The sequence below is a fragment of the Cuculus canorus genome, chromosome 3 (genome assembly GCF_017976375.1).
Source record: "Cuculus canorus isolate bCucCan1 chromosome 3, bCucCan1.pri, whole genome shotgun sequence".
NCBI classification, from domain to species: domain Eukaryota; kingdom Metazoa; phylum Chordata; class Aves; order Cuculiformes; family Cuculidae; genus Cuculus; species Cuculus canorus.
In genome coordinates this window covers 94,628,786-94,644,037 of record NC_071403.1, presented here as the reverse complement: position 1 = coordinate 94,644,037, position 15,252 = coordinate 94,628,786, and the positions used below count along the sequence as shown (strand labels likewise).

Below are 15,252 nucleotides of genomic sequence, written 5' to 3'. Positions count from 1 at the left end.
TAAATCACAGAGATGCAAAGATCTTGTTTTCAGACAAATCTGAAATATATTTAGACAAATTTAAAATTTATTAGCTAAGCCTATTAAGCTTGAGACATATTTTGCTAATTCTTTGAATCACAACATTTATAGACATTCTCAGTCCTGTGAGTTGTAGGTTATGGGTCCTCTAAGCAGGAACTTTTTGAGAGACTTTGAATGTACCAATTTAAACCCTGAATATTCTCAGTCTTTCCTTTTCACAATTCCTTCCAGCTTCTCCAAAAGGGAACCATCCCATGTCTGGATCCTGACCTGGACGCAGCAGGTGGTTTTGCTTTGTAAACATTAAAGCCTTGACAAATTGATGCTGCAGCCTATTTTATTTATATATCTGGGGATCCAGAATACTGTTGCATCATTTTTTTTAGTGTACTGTCTGCATGTCAGACGTGAAGCTTGTGACAAATGGGACATACTAATAGCAGAGCTGCCTGTTGTTTTCAAAACAACATGAAATGAATGACTTCTAAAGTGGTTAAAACGTGAATGGTGGGAGCTGTAGTTTGTTGGTTGTTACCGTCAGCATATGGCAGTCCTCAGTAAGGTGTCTGGCCCTCAGAGCACTTGAGCTTATGCGTTCTTAAAGTATACAGGTAGTCCTAGCAGAAACAGTAAGGTTCTGTTTCTCTTTTATCTCACTGAGTCTGTAAGTCTAGTTTTCATCCCAGTATTTGCTTTCTGCTTCACTCGTCAGAAATAAATGTAAAGATGTTATTGTTTCCTTCCCCATTAAAGCCCCCCAAACTCTACCTGTATCCTCAGATCAAAGGAATGCTTATTAAATAAAAGATCTCTGTGAAAGACTTTTGATCATAACCTTACCCAGACCTGTCCTCCTCAGAGATACCCTCCTGCTATGGTTAAGTCCGGATGGGCTGCAGGAGCCCCAGGGTTGTGTGCATTCCTTGCTTAGGATTGCTCGGTTTCCTGCTGTCCTCTTGCAGACAGATCCCTTCTTCTGGCTCTGCACTTAGCACCTGTAAGGAGGGAAACCTTTGCCAAACTGTTTCCTGGCAATGTATACCCTTCAGTGACAGGACAACTCTTTTCTGTAGTTACTTTTTATATGGCAGTTAAATCAAACGGATTTTTTTTTTTTTTTAAGCACACAGTCTTTATCCTTCATGTTAGCAGTACAGTATCACTTCTTTGTTCAAACAGTTTGGTTTCTAACTCTTTTTGCTACTTCTGGTGTTGAGGCTCTTAAAGTATGCATTTACTTCAGATGAACACTTTTACAGACCGAGAACCTGGCTAGCTTGAATACATCTGAATGACAGCTTTTGTCTTAGGAAGGGTGGCAGATATGACTCATTAGTAAGTCAGCTTTGCTGAGCAGCTTTCTGCATAATTCTTCCAGTCTTTAATCTCAAGAAGGAAAGAAAAACCCTCTTCCCTGAATGTGTATGTATACAGACATATATATATGTATGCACACACACAAAGTTTATGTACGTTGTCTGTTTGTAATGCATATTTAAAAACATAAATGTATTTCAATATGTTTCTGCACAGTTTTAGTTCAAGTAGATTGTGAACATCGGGTAAAAAGAGTTCTACAATTCTTCAGCATGTTGGCTACTGGTCTCCAGTGAGAATTGCAATCATATGTTATACAAACGAGAACAAAAAAGCATTAGAATGCAAACATCATTGCAAACTCTTTCAACATCTAGGATCAAAAGCATGTGCTTTTGGAGGCTGGAGCATTGTTTGCTAAGTCTTAAGAGCATACGACTGCACCTCTGAACAAAGAACTAGGATTTCCATTCTTTGTAAACCAAAGCTGAAATAAAAACACAGGGCTCCTACAGTAGCTGAGCTGTATGAAATTCATCATTATTCTGGGGGGAGAGAGAGTGCTCTTGTCAAATGACAGCAGGACAGTGAAGGAAGAAATCCAGGCTGAGAAATGAGTTTCCAGAAACTTTGAGGCGTATATGACTTTTTGACATTGCTTGTTAAATGACTGCCAGGAAGCAGAAGCGAACTGCTGACAAGCTGGGTAACGAAAGGCTTCATGCTCTGTATTTTGTCAGAAGCACAATTTAAGGTACTTCTATTTTAATCTTTGGATAGAAAAGTGGAGAGTAATGAAGAGTTCTGTTGCATCATTTCATAAAAATGAAGTGACTGGAAGATGGTACAAAAGCATGTATTTAGAGCCTCATGTGGAGCAAGGAGATGAACATTAGGGTGGCTCTTTTGACACAGACTTATTTCTGCCTGATCTCTGTGTAAGACAGCAGTTGACTACCAGAGGCTGCCTCAGTTTATAGCCTTGTTCTATTTTCCCTCTGCCTCTGCAGACCCATGCTTAGTGGATATAGTTCTATAACCAACAGGCCGGCTTTTGTCAGTAACTTCCATTGACTCCGTACAGGGTCAGAGGACCAGAGGTTTAAATCCCTGACCTACTAGAGTTGTCTTCTGTTTTCACAAAACGACTGTGTTGTTTGAAAGGCTAGTTTCTCTCTCTTTTTGACAGAAAAATGTCACAAAAATCTGTGTCTTAATCTGCAAGGGTTCATACAGACATATTTCTGCGTGAATGCAGAGGTGTGATAATACAAACTGTGTAATGTTTTTAAAAACAGAGAGATTACATACAGAGTTTTTACGATTCAAAACATTAGAAGATTCAAAATATGTGGAGATACTACTGCTATTGTGTAAGTTGGGATAAGCTGAAGAGCTCAGGTGGCAGAAAGAAATTTTGAGGGTGACACACCAAATTTGTGAACTTGTGACAAATGAAGTGGTTGTGTTTGCTATAGTAGTAAGTCATCAGTCAAGAGAAAAGGCTGAAGACCAGAAATAAAGTGGCAGAACAGCACTGACAGTGAATACCATGCTACTTGAACACTGAGGGAGAAATCTTGTCCCTTAGTGAAGTTAGTGGAAATCAGCTGCATAAGCCCATGTTTTTATTCCAGGCTAAGGAAATTTTACTATCCAATATTCCAAGTAAGTTTGTGCAGTGGATGTAGTCAGAGAGAAGATGCTACTCTGAAATCCATGCCCTGAAATGTACGTATGTTAGGAGTCACGTTATATATTATTTGCTTTTAAGATTATGCTTGGGAATAGTCTTAGATGAGGATCTGCTTATAGGCACTGACCAAACTAAAAAGAAAAGAAGTCCTCTGATCCAAAGAACTGAAAATGCAGTTACCCCTCTTGAAAAATCTGCAGGCAACATATAAAGACTTTATGAGATCTCAGTAAACCAAGAGCCTTACCCAACTGTCATTCTTGGTAGTACAGATGACTCTTACAAAAGGCTTCAAGGGAATATATTACAGCAACTTTGTTAGTATTTCAGGCTTGCTGCTCCCAAACATGGGAACAGCACAGGAGAAAGCATAATAGTGTGTGTTTAGAAACTTAATAACTAGGTGATGAAGAAAACATCGTCTGGCCCTTTATTATTAAAACTATGTTTAAAATAATTGATAAGGTAGATCAGTAAAGGTACTATGAAGGTCAGTGAGAAATACCGGTAACAAAAAAAATACCTATATACAATATTCAACAGATTTATTTAAATAAGTAAATATATTATTTGGAAAAAAAGAGACAGTTAATAGGTCTGTAAGATTATTAATTTCTTGGAGGAGACAAATAAGAATTTGCTACTTAAGTGTTTCTCAAAAGAACTTATGAAATTAGTTTGAAGCACATAAAAATCTCAACGCGGAAATGTTTTTAAATTGTATCCACAAGTAAATTGCAGAACATACTGCCATGGTATGACTTCGCTCCCAAAATACATGTAAGCCACAAAAGCAGTTAGATAAATTCTTGGTAAAATGATCCACCCAAATCAATCTGAGCACCATTATGCAGGTGCAGCCCCCACTCAGAAAATCCCCCAAACTTTGCTCAGTTACAAGCTAGGACATGCTTAGTTGCCCCAATTCTTGTCCTAATTAGCAGCTGTCTAAAATCAGAGACAACAGTAGTGACAATTTGTGTTTGTAGTCATCTGCTGTGTTTTATTAAGTGTGACCCAGCAGAGTAGTTTGGGGATAAATTGTATCTTTTTACCTGGAACTCTGTAGGTATAGTATAGTGCAGTTAGGAAATGCATAGCTGTGATGGATCTTATGATGGAATCATAGAATGGTTTGGGTGGGAAGGGGCCATAATGATCATCTAGTTCCAATCCCCCTGCCATGGGCAGGGACACCTTCCAGTAGGTCAGGTTGCTTAAAGCCTCATCCAACGTGGCCTTGGAACACCTATAAGGTGGGGCATCCATGACTTCTCTGGGCAACCTGTTCCAGTGCCTCACCACCGTCACAACAAAAAATTTCTCTAACACCTAGATCTACCCTCTTTCATCTTAAAACCATTACCTCTTGCCCTATCACTGCATTCCCTGATAAAAAGCCCCTCCCCAGCTTTCCTGTAGGCCCCTTAAAGTACTTGAAGGCTGCTATAAGGTCTCCCCAGAGCCTTCACTTCTCTAGGCTAAACCAACCCAGCTCTCTCAGCCTGTCCTCATACAGGAGGTGCTCCAGCCCTCTGATCATCTTCGTAGCCCTCCTCTGGACTCTATATTGGCAAATCTTTCGTACAAAAGATGTTTGGATAGTATGGCTTCAAAAATGTGTAGTGTTGCTATAAGGCTCTGAAAACATTTTCCATCTGCATCCATATAAAACTAGCCTTTGCTAGACTGCCAAAACAGGTGTGTTGCTCTGGATAGTACATTCATCCAGTACAATATACTTGTAACAAAACATGACAGTCCCACAATATTATATTGATCCAGTGCTTTACCATATGATGTCCTCCCTGGAGAACTTGTTCCCATTTGCAGGTGGAAGGACTTGTATTGAAAGTTCTTAGTGCACCGAAATGAAACAGTACTCAAAATGTATTCAGTATTCTTTATAATGCAGCACACTGTGGTTTATAAGTCAAAGGAACATCTGTATTGCTTAAATTATAAAATCAATACAAGAGATTTTTTTCACATGCTATTTAGTCTGATGTACCCCTTCTTACATTAATGTAAACACGTCAGTATCAGTGCTGCTGTATTTGCTGTTGCCAAGTTGTGTGTGATGTACAAATGTAGAAGCTTTATTCTTCCAACCTAAAGGAAAATTAAACTTTCTTGCCCTGCCCTTTCCCCATCTTTCCTCCTTCATCAATAGGTTTAAAAATGCCACATCTTTGATGTCTTCCTTTCCAGTATTTTAGGAAAAAAAGTAAAAATGAGAACAGTTGATGGTGTAGGAGATAAAACCATATAAAATCTTTGTAAAAATGTTCCAGCTGCCTTTCTCTTGTCAACCCTGGGTGTTGGAAGTGGCTTAGGTGTGGTAGCAATATCCGGATGCAGCTGTGGATTTACAAATGACTACTTTGTGCATCTGAGCTTTGAAAATGTCAGACTGGAAATGCTGGATTTCAGTTGAGATCCCATAATGAAAAATTGATGACCTGGTTAATCCAGCATTGGTATTTTGTCACTTCTGTCCAGATCAACTGACTTCCATGGCCACTGTTTAGAAACAAGAACGTTTTCATTTGCAAATTATCGATGTATTTTGGGATTGAAAAATTATTGCTACTGCCCACTGTCCCTCTGCAATAGACTGCCCACACAGAAAACCATCCTGGTCTGCCCTGTTGCTGAATATCTTTATGTGCTTAGTCGTTGTTGGACAAATTGCCAAGCAGAAACCATTAATTCTCTAAAATGTTCTGTTTCACTTTGCAGTATTTTTTGTTGTGTTTTGTTGAACATCAGTTGTTATTATTAGGATCATTATTATGAAATAAGTCCTGTTTTAGAATTTCAGAATGAAATGATAACTTATATTCCTTAAAATATTTATTGCAAGTTTTAAAACACTTTCTTTTGATGTGTACTGTTTAACTCACATTGTGGTATATATCTGCAACAATGATATAATTAAACAGGAAAACTTTTCCTGATAAGAATTTACAGTAGTTGCTGAAATAGGAAATGTTTTATATTTCTCAAGACTGTGAAAATGTCACTAGTGGCAAGCTTGTTCATTTTAGCTGCTAGAACTGAAGTTTCCAAGAATGATATTTATGAAGTGTATATAAACTTAGAGATACTCGTTTGATATTTTACTCTAAATTTTGCATTAATATAGTGAAAGTTTTATAGTCACAAGTGTAATTGTTAATCTTTAATTACTGAATTATCTATTCTACAAAAGTGATTTAATTAATTGGAGTTCATTAGATCCAAAACAATGCATGGGTGTTTTTTCTTGGCGTTTTAAAATGACTGTATTTTAAGAAGAACATTTGCTTGCCCAACTCAGTAGATGAATATTTTGGGAAACTCTCATTGTAAATCTTTGTCTAACGCATATTTTTCTTCACCAGGTAGTTCCAACAGTAAAAATAATTGTGTTTGCCATCTAGCTAAGGCGATGCTGTTACTGATATTGTGGGTTTTGCATTCTCCTTAATGGTCTGGAGTTTACAGCTCTGCTGCATGCTGAAGTGCTTGGAGTGTCTGCTGAAGATTAAATCGTAGCCTGACTCAATGATAAAACTTGAGCAGAGCAATAGTGATCCTTTTCTGGTTTATTGCGTGGATTTAAAAAGTGATTCAATCAATTTACTGTGTAATGTATATTAATATAATTGTTTCATGAATATTGACAAAAATCTTTTTAAACTTACAGCAAGTAGTGGCAGCAATAAATGCAGGAATCATACCTTTAGGAAACACATCTACTCAGAACAGTCACTGGGACTTGGGAAGTTCCTTCTTCTTTGCTGGCACTGTTATTACCACCATAGGTAGGACACAGCTTATTATCTTTTCATAGTAAACAAGCTGAAACTCTTTTGATTTCCGGTGTGTATATATATTTGCTAATGGTAAATCTTCCAAATCTCTGGTTTAAAGTAGAGAGTTACTTTTAGTTGCAGGGACAGAAATCATATCTATCCATAAGGATCCCTAGCTAAGTAAGGAATTCTTCTACAAATGAAAAATGCTGCTGTATTATTACTGTGAGATGACTGGAAGAGGTTGCGGAAACATTTTTTGGGGGGGGGGCGGACGGATTTGGTCAACTGTATAATCACAGGTGTTAAATAGGGCATGATTTAAAGCACATGTGCATTAAACCTTGACTGAGATTTATGGAATTTCAGGTCTGTGTAATCCCATTCTATAGTATTGTCTCTAAATTCTGAAAAAGATGACGACATGGTAAAGATTCAGATCAGCTTAATTTCATCAGCTATAAGTGTTGTATTGATAGGCAGATTTACATACAAAGGCTTACTTTGAGGCTTATGTTGCATTCAGAGAAATCCTAAGCTTTAGAGTGATTTATCCATGCTTACAAACCCAGGGAGTTTTCTGGATCCTTTCTGCATTTGAGAGCTGCTGTCCCCCCTGAGCAGGTGTGAACAGGAGTGGTGTTTGATCTTGTAGTTTCTTCCTTTTGACTACAATATAGTGCACATGGTATAGAGTTCAAAGATGTAGTGCAGCTCAGAGATCATACAAGGGGCATCCACAAAGGTGTCTGGAAATTTGAAGGAGAAATCAAATGAGAAAAATTTTAAGACTTACATTATAAGAGTGCTATATAAAGAATTGTAACATTGATGCAATAAGTAACTCTATGGAATATTTATATGCCTACGGTGATGGAAAGGGATGTTGTTTTCAAGTGTTGCATGTACCTTTGCTCTTTTTTTTTATGTAGAAGTGCATGAGTACTATTTTTTTTGGTGTGTTTGAGTATGTACATGTCCATATATATGTATAAATATGTATATGTATAACATTTTTTTTACATCTAGAATAACTGAAGCACAGGGTTAGTGAAAACAGAGTGATACTTTTACCTCCCAGAGATTAGTAGCAAACAGTGATTTTACGGTTGTAGGTCCACAAGGTAACAAAAAAAGGTATTGAAAAATGTGATTTTAACAGCTTATAGCTAAGAAAAGCAAGAACCTTGAAGGGATAGCTTTATGATCAGTCTTATGTCATCCTCTTCTGACAACACAAAACTTTATGTTTTAAGTTAGTATCCATGGTCCTGTAGAAAGGGCTTAATATTTGTTTTGTTTCTGAACAAGGATGAAAGTTAACATATGAAAATTGTTCAAGAAATTAAATTATTCAAAAAATTACTTAAAAGCCATGGAACATTTTCTTCCACTATTTTGTTTTTTAGTAAAACTAAAGCTTTTCTAAATAAAAATGTTTCCTGATTTGATTTATTGACCTGATTCAATCGAAACATGCGTAAGTCCTGCTTAGAGGAGAGAGTGGGATCTGCAAAGGCATCCAGGCCACAGATCCACTGTCCCCAAGAGGCAAGATAACCCAATAGGAAATACATTTGAAAATTAGTATTTCAGGTCATTTCTGTAAACCAGAATCATCAGGATCAGGTCATACTAGGCAACTGTAAATATTTATTTCGTGTCCTGTGATAGAAAACTTAGAGGATCTAGGGAAAATAAATAAAATATTTTTACTTTCTTCTGGGAAGTTCCTAGTCAATTATAGATTGGAGCTTTGTTTTGTAGGATCTGAGGATAGCATGCTTACATGAAAGCCTCAGGGTGATTTGCACTGTCTTGCTCTATGAAACCTCTTCTGAGGGCTTGCAGCGTGACAGCAGCTGGAGCTGCCTTGGAAAGCCCTTGAATTTGTGACTTACCTGGGACAATTGTGACAAGCATAAAAGTTGGGTGTGCTTTCCCTTATACTTTTATTATTACGTGCGATCAAGTGATTTTATGTTCAGAGCTGTTTCTTTTCATGTATGAGTAACCTTTTGAAAATGAAGGCATTCCTTACAATTATGGGGCATATGGTTATCACGTAACTTGATATTTTAATTTCTCAAGAGATTAAACATGCAGTTTATGAACATCTCCAGAGAGTTGCCGTTAGTTTCAGCCAAAAAACTACAGATATTCTCTATGGAAAAAGACAGGACCTTATAAAGTCATAAAACAACTTTACAGAAATAATTTATAAAACTGATTTTATAAATATGAAATAAAATTTATAAATATTATGTCCTTTAGACTGTATACCTTAAGAAGTATTGAATAGAAGAAAAAAGGATTACTACCATTTAGAGAAAATGATAGCTTTTCAGTGTTGCAGTAGATTCTCTAGGCTTCCAAGCCTCTTATTACTATAATTTTATCTTATAATTTCACCCACACTACTCCTGTTGATATCTCAGAAACCAAGAAATTCAAGTGGAACCAAGAATTTATTTACGTATAGTTTTCCCCAAACCTTTCTTTAATGACTGTAGCACTTGAATCCCCCAAGTATTTGGTTTCTGTGGAGAGGGAATAATAAATAAAGCCTTTAGCATTTCCCTAAGCAATACATTATTGTTTTACAGTTACTGTTGTTATTTTATCACAGTAGTGATGAACATTTACGTGAAGAATACTGACCACGTATTTTGGTGGCTGTTGGCAGCAGTCCAGAACCATCTGTAGTTTCCTACTCGTCTTGAGCTCCTGTAGGCTGCTGAAAGGTTCTGTGAGGGGGCATGTAAATCTATTGAGCTTCAAAGCCAGCAAACAAAAGTAGAGGTAACACTGTAGAAAGCGTGGCTTGATGTTTATGTAATGGGGTTTTTTATTCTCTTATAGTACTTCATGTTATCCAACAGATGTTACAGTGCATATTCTAAAATTACTAAACTCAGTTTTAATAGAACGTCATCTGTCGTGCCGCTACTGGATCTTTCCTAAGAAGTGGATTTAGTTGAAAGGGCAGGGTAAAACAACTTCACAAGACTTTGTTTAGAAAAGATCCTTTGTAGGCTTTTTTTTTCCCGTGTCTGGATGGATTGGATTTGGCTTTGAATTTACTACTGTGGAATAGCATAAAACTTATTTCAGGAAGGGATCTTGCTCATTATAGGTTTGGCTTCATTAGTTAGGGGTTCTCTCTTGTGGATATGTTTCTAGAACAAGTACGCCTCATCTCAACAAAGAAATGTGAAACTACGTGATTACTCTGTGTGTATGGAGCAGTATCAGACAGTCCCCAAGAGGGAAAAAGGGCAGCAGGGGCAAATGGGAAGGCAAAAATTGTCTATGAGAAATACTGTTGTATTGCTCCCTGGGATACTGTGCATGCTGCAAAGTGCAAAAGTTACTCTTTTTTTCTACCTGAAAATGTCATTATCCAGTTAGTTCTGTTCTAAGACTACATGTCCAAAGAGAAGGAAAAGGAGAGTTGAAAAGAAAAGCAAGAAAGACTGTTAACTCAATCATAAAACTGGAGACAGTGCTGAGGAAGAAGGGAAAATAAACTTTACGCCACCTCTTTTTATTCTAAGACCTCATTGTTGGCACTATGCAAGGTCTGTTTTTGTCATCTAGATAATTTCCGTCCATAGATAGCTTAACTCAGAAATGGGCATACAAACAAGACCTGAGAACACTCTACTTTCCCCAAACAACTTACATTTTAGGATCTGAGAATGTTTTATACTGGCAGCGGGATGGGAAAAGAGACATCCCGTACTACAAGCCTGACACCTTTCTCTAGAAAAATGAAAAAACAAAGTAGGCACAGAATCATAGAATGGTTTGTATTGGAAGAGACCTTAAAAATCATCTAGTTCCACCCCCACTGCCATGGTCAGGGACACTTTCCAATAGATCAGGTTGCTAAAAAGCTCATCCAGCCTGGTCTTGTACACCTCCAGGGATGGGGCATCAACAATTTCCCTGGGCAACCTGTGCCAGTGCCTCACCACCCTCACAGTAAAAAATTTCTTCCTAACATGTAATCTAAGTCTCCTCTCTTTCAGTTTAAAACTGTTACCCCATATCCTCTCGCTACACACCCTGATAAAGAGCCCCTCCCCAGCTTTCTTGTGGGCCCTCTTTAAGTACTGGAAGGCTGCTAAAAGGTATCCCTGGAGCCTTCTCTAGGCTAAACATGACAACTCTCTCAGCCTTTCCTTATATCAGAAGTGCTCCAGCCCCCTGATCATCTTAGTGGCCCTTCTCCAGACTCACTCTAACAGATCCATGTCCTTCCTGTCCTTCCAGAATTGAATGCAGTACTCCAGGTGAGGTCACATAAGAGCAGAGGGGGAGAATCACCTGCTGGTCATGCTTCTTTTTAAGCAGTGCAAGATACAATTGGCTTTCTAGGCTGCAAGCACACATTGCCAGATCATGTTGAGCTTCTCACCCACCACTTGTCCCATTTTAATTTATCTCCTTTGCTTCTTTTGTTGCTCCTGTGAAAAAATGTCTGAATTTGACCCAGTTATTGGCTGCTGACAAATAGCAGTTCACTTGTGGAGAGACCTGTTAGGGTTAGACAATGAAATTTTCCAAATATTTCATGTGAACCAAGCATACTCTCTCCCAGGACAACAGCAAGTAAACAAGATTTCCTCTGTAATAATTTCTTCCAGGAATAGTGGAGTAGAGAGTGTATTACCGCTATACCTTCAATTTTTGCCTTCATTGATTCAGGCAGTGAGAAAGGGGTCTTGTTTTACTTGAATGCTGAGAAAATAACACTTGGACTGTACAAGGTTCAGAAGTAAGAATTAGGAGAAGACTGCTGGGTGCTAGGGAACCTGAAACAGTGGAGGAGAAAGGAACTTGGTGAAGAGCTGAAAGGAAATGATATTAGATGAAAAGATATTGAGGGCTTGTATGTCAGAAAAATTCAGTTAAATTGAATGAGCAAATCAAAGAAAAGAAATTGAGCCTTACTGACCAAAACAACTGAGACTAAGAGAAAAAGAGGACCCCTTTTTTTTCCTGTACATGCTAGAATACTCAACAACGCTAAGGGTCACCCTGAAATTGAACAAGTGCAAGTTTATGGGATGATATATATCTTTAATTACCCAAAGAAATGCTATTTTTTCTAACAAACAGCCCTATTTTGATACACAGGTATCTGGCGTGCAGGTAAATTGCAAGCACTTGCATGTTCTTGGGCCATATTTGTAACAGAAAGGATCTGATATTTCTGGTGATGTTGTTACCCTAAATTATTAGCTATGTTAGAAAAGTTTAGGGTGATATAGCCTCTTAGTAGTGTGAATGTCCAAAGGAGCTTTTGTTGACCTGGTAAGTTCTGAAGGCTGGACAAGAAACTTTATTTAAAGGGATGTGATGATATGAAGGGATGCTCTCTGTTTAGGGAAGATGGTGGCATCAGTAACATTTCATATCCCTTTTCGTATGTTCTTTGCACTGATGGTTTTTTTTACACATTTTTTGTCTTTTAGTCCTGGTTCAGAGCACTGCCTACTACTTACTTTTCTTATAAGACTGAGTTTCTGACTATGTTTATATTTTGGAATATTTTTTTCCCACCACCTAGAATATTTTACAAATTGGATGTGATTTCATTAAAATTTGGTTTTGTTAAAAGGGTCTTTTTTCATCTTCAAATTTCATTGATAAGCTTGCTGCTAGCAGCACTGATGGTTTAATTTTGGTGTGCTGTCTATTTATTGTTGGAATAGCAAAACAAGGTGGAGGTTGTACCATTTTTTGTAGTTTAATATGCTTGCACATTCTGATCTTTTAATCTTCCTTTTCCTGCAAACCGGCAAAAAATTATGTTTAAACAAATTGCCAGGTATGCAGCTTTCCATCATTCTTTGTACCTTCTGTAATTTCCTAGACAACAGGCTACGCTTAACACAGTTCTGCTAATGTCTCGCTGTGGATTGAAAATGTCAGTTCCTCAGTTATGACACAGTCCCCAATTTGTGCTGGAAGTGAGCACTGAAATTTTCACAGCTTACTCTGTTAATGTTAGTGTGCTAATGGAACTGGATTTTGTTTTCTTTATTCAAATTTCTCACCACTGGCTGATCAGTACAGGGTTTCTGAGCCTCCCAAGCAGATCCATTTTAATTTGCAGGTTACTCAAGTTTGTTGTTACTAATAAAGGAAGGGCTGCCAGGAACAATTGCTGAATATGGTTACACTGTTTGCAGAATGCTAGGATGAATGAAAGTATTTCCTGCTCCCAGTTTTGTTTGTTTTGGTAGTTGCATCAGGAGTGGTGCAACCAAACATGAGAACCTCAAATCCTATGAAAAAAAAAAGAGGCACAGGATCTTGGAAAATACAGGACAAAGCGAATGTTTCTACTAAACAAGAAGTAATGAAATTGGATTCACTGAGTGTGTAGGCTTTAGAGGTCAAAATAAAAGCACCTGTATGTAGTGTTTATATCACAACGGGGTGATTTGCTGGTAAGTTCCCCTTTGACCATGTTAACCTGTTTACCATTATGTGCTGCTTTATTACAGCTGTTTGCACTTACTGTTTAGTTGCGCTGCTGAACAGGACCAGCTTTTGAAAAGGGAAAAGCAGCCATAATCAATACCAGGTTACGGGTTTGTTTTTTTTTTTTTTTAAGAGGCTAACAATGTAAGAGCAGTGTGTTGGGCTGTAACCTCCTATGAAAGTGAAGCTGACCATCTCATCTGGAGGTGCTGCCTACAGATCACTTTAGAAAGCAAGGCACTTTTAGGTGCTTTTAGCACAAGGTCTGAGTTCTGAAGACTTGAAGGTCTCTTTTTGAGCAGTTTGACAAATGTGGCCAAATAGCACATAGCATAGCTTTATACCAGGTGAGAAGTTGCCTAATGTATGTCCCACTCGGTTTGCCTATCGTATTGACTTGAATATAGGATGGGTTGGGTTTTCTTCCTGGAAACTAAGATCTGCAGAAGATTACTTGTGTTGTATTGAGGCCTTACCCAATGTACACATCAACTGTACATCTGCTTGCAAGTCCTATGATTGCCTGTTGCCACTCTGGCTGTTTAGAGCAGAGCAGGAGTTAGTGTTCATGGGGAATATCTAGGCCTGGGTATTCCTGTGGTGTACTGAATTGGAGGTATGCTGAAAAAAAGGCTTGGTTTGCCTGGATAGACTCTTAGTCACCTATTCACTCAAATATTTATATGTAAACTGGTCTGTACAATCCCTGACAGCTGGAATTAAAAAAACTGATGGATTCTATTTCAATGGTATTTGAAAGACAACTACTTTATTCTATTTTTTTTCCAAAGAATGTAAAAAGGAAGTTATATTGATAGCCTAGAAAAGCTTAAGGTTTTCTTGAAAAAGTGAACTGCCAGTAGTATAAAATCTGATGTGTTGTGCCACCAGCATTATGGAGTACAATATCACTGAAGTATTGCTGCAGCTCATGAAAATATCCATTAGCATTTTATAAAAGTGGTGGTGGGGTTTTGTGCACTGAGAGTTCTCTGTATTTTATAGATTGCTCATTATTGCCAGGAGCTTGGTTCTATTAAAAAAAATAAAAAAGAAAAACCAAATGGGAATATGGGTAGAAATGCAGGCGAGGAGGAAATTAACAAAATCCATTAATTTTTTTCAGCGAATCTTTTGCTGTCTTGAATCCTCTGGTGCTTTGGAAAAATCTCACCCTCTGGTGTCATCCTGTTTTTGCAAGATCTGCATCAGTCAGTATGACTGCAAGCAAAGTTAATTCATACCAGATGAAATTCTAAGTGTGTGGCCCCATGATATACAACTGAGGCGCATAGGGACTTTCTGATCATTTATTTCTGATACTTGACACAATCATGTACTAAATCTGCTATCAAAGTTTGGAAACCATGTCACTAAATTGAATGGTGGAGTTCAAAATCTTGCTGGAGGTGGGAGGAGAATAACAACTGTATTGGACTCTCCCTGTGAATCTGAGTATTTTTGCCTACATTGCCTGTAAGCAGCAATGGAAAGGCTGGTTAAAAAATTTTAGAAATACTAAAAAATATATGTATTGCCAAGAATGATTGGACCAGAAGATTCTTGAGGTCTCTTCCAACGTGGTATTATATGGTTCTAGTTCAGATCTCAATTTAGGTTAGAAATCCCTATTTTTCAGGAGTACAAGTTTATTTCTACAGTAATATGCATATAAGCTGTGTATACAGTGCTTAAGGTAAACAGGATAAAGTGATAAAAAATTACTTGAACTGAGTACAAAAGTTATATTTTGATGGCTTTGTTTTTTTCATTTAGGAGAAGGCATATACAAAAGTCACCTGTTCCTTGCAAGTAACAGTAAGAGTAAGATAGGTTATATAAAGGACTCGTGGGATGCAAATTTGAAGTGCCAGAGTGGTAAAATCCTACATATGCACTATCCTTTCCATGACCCTT

General features: G+C 37.7%; 1 protein-coding gene across 5 annotated transcripts in view; it reads left to right on the top strand.

Moving 5' to 3' along the window:
• KCNK2 (potassium two pore domain channel subfamily K member 2) overlaps nucleotides 1-15,252 on the top strand; it is a 129,775-nt gene that overhangs the window by 59,124 nt on the left and 55,399 nt on the right. For all 5 annotated transcript variants that reach the window (XM_054063732.1, XM_054063728.1, XM_054063729.1 and 2 more), the window contains one exon: nucleotides 6,729-6,846. In XM_054063732.1, coding sequence (XP_053919707.1) covers nucleotides 6,729-6,846 — 118 coding nt within the window. The remainder of the gene's footprint in view (nucleotides 1-6,728; nucleotides 6,847-15,252) is intronic.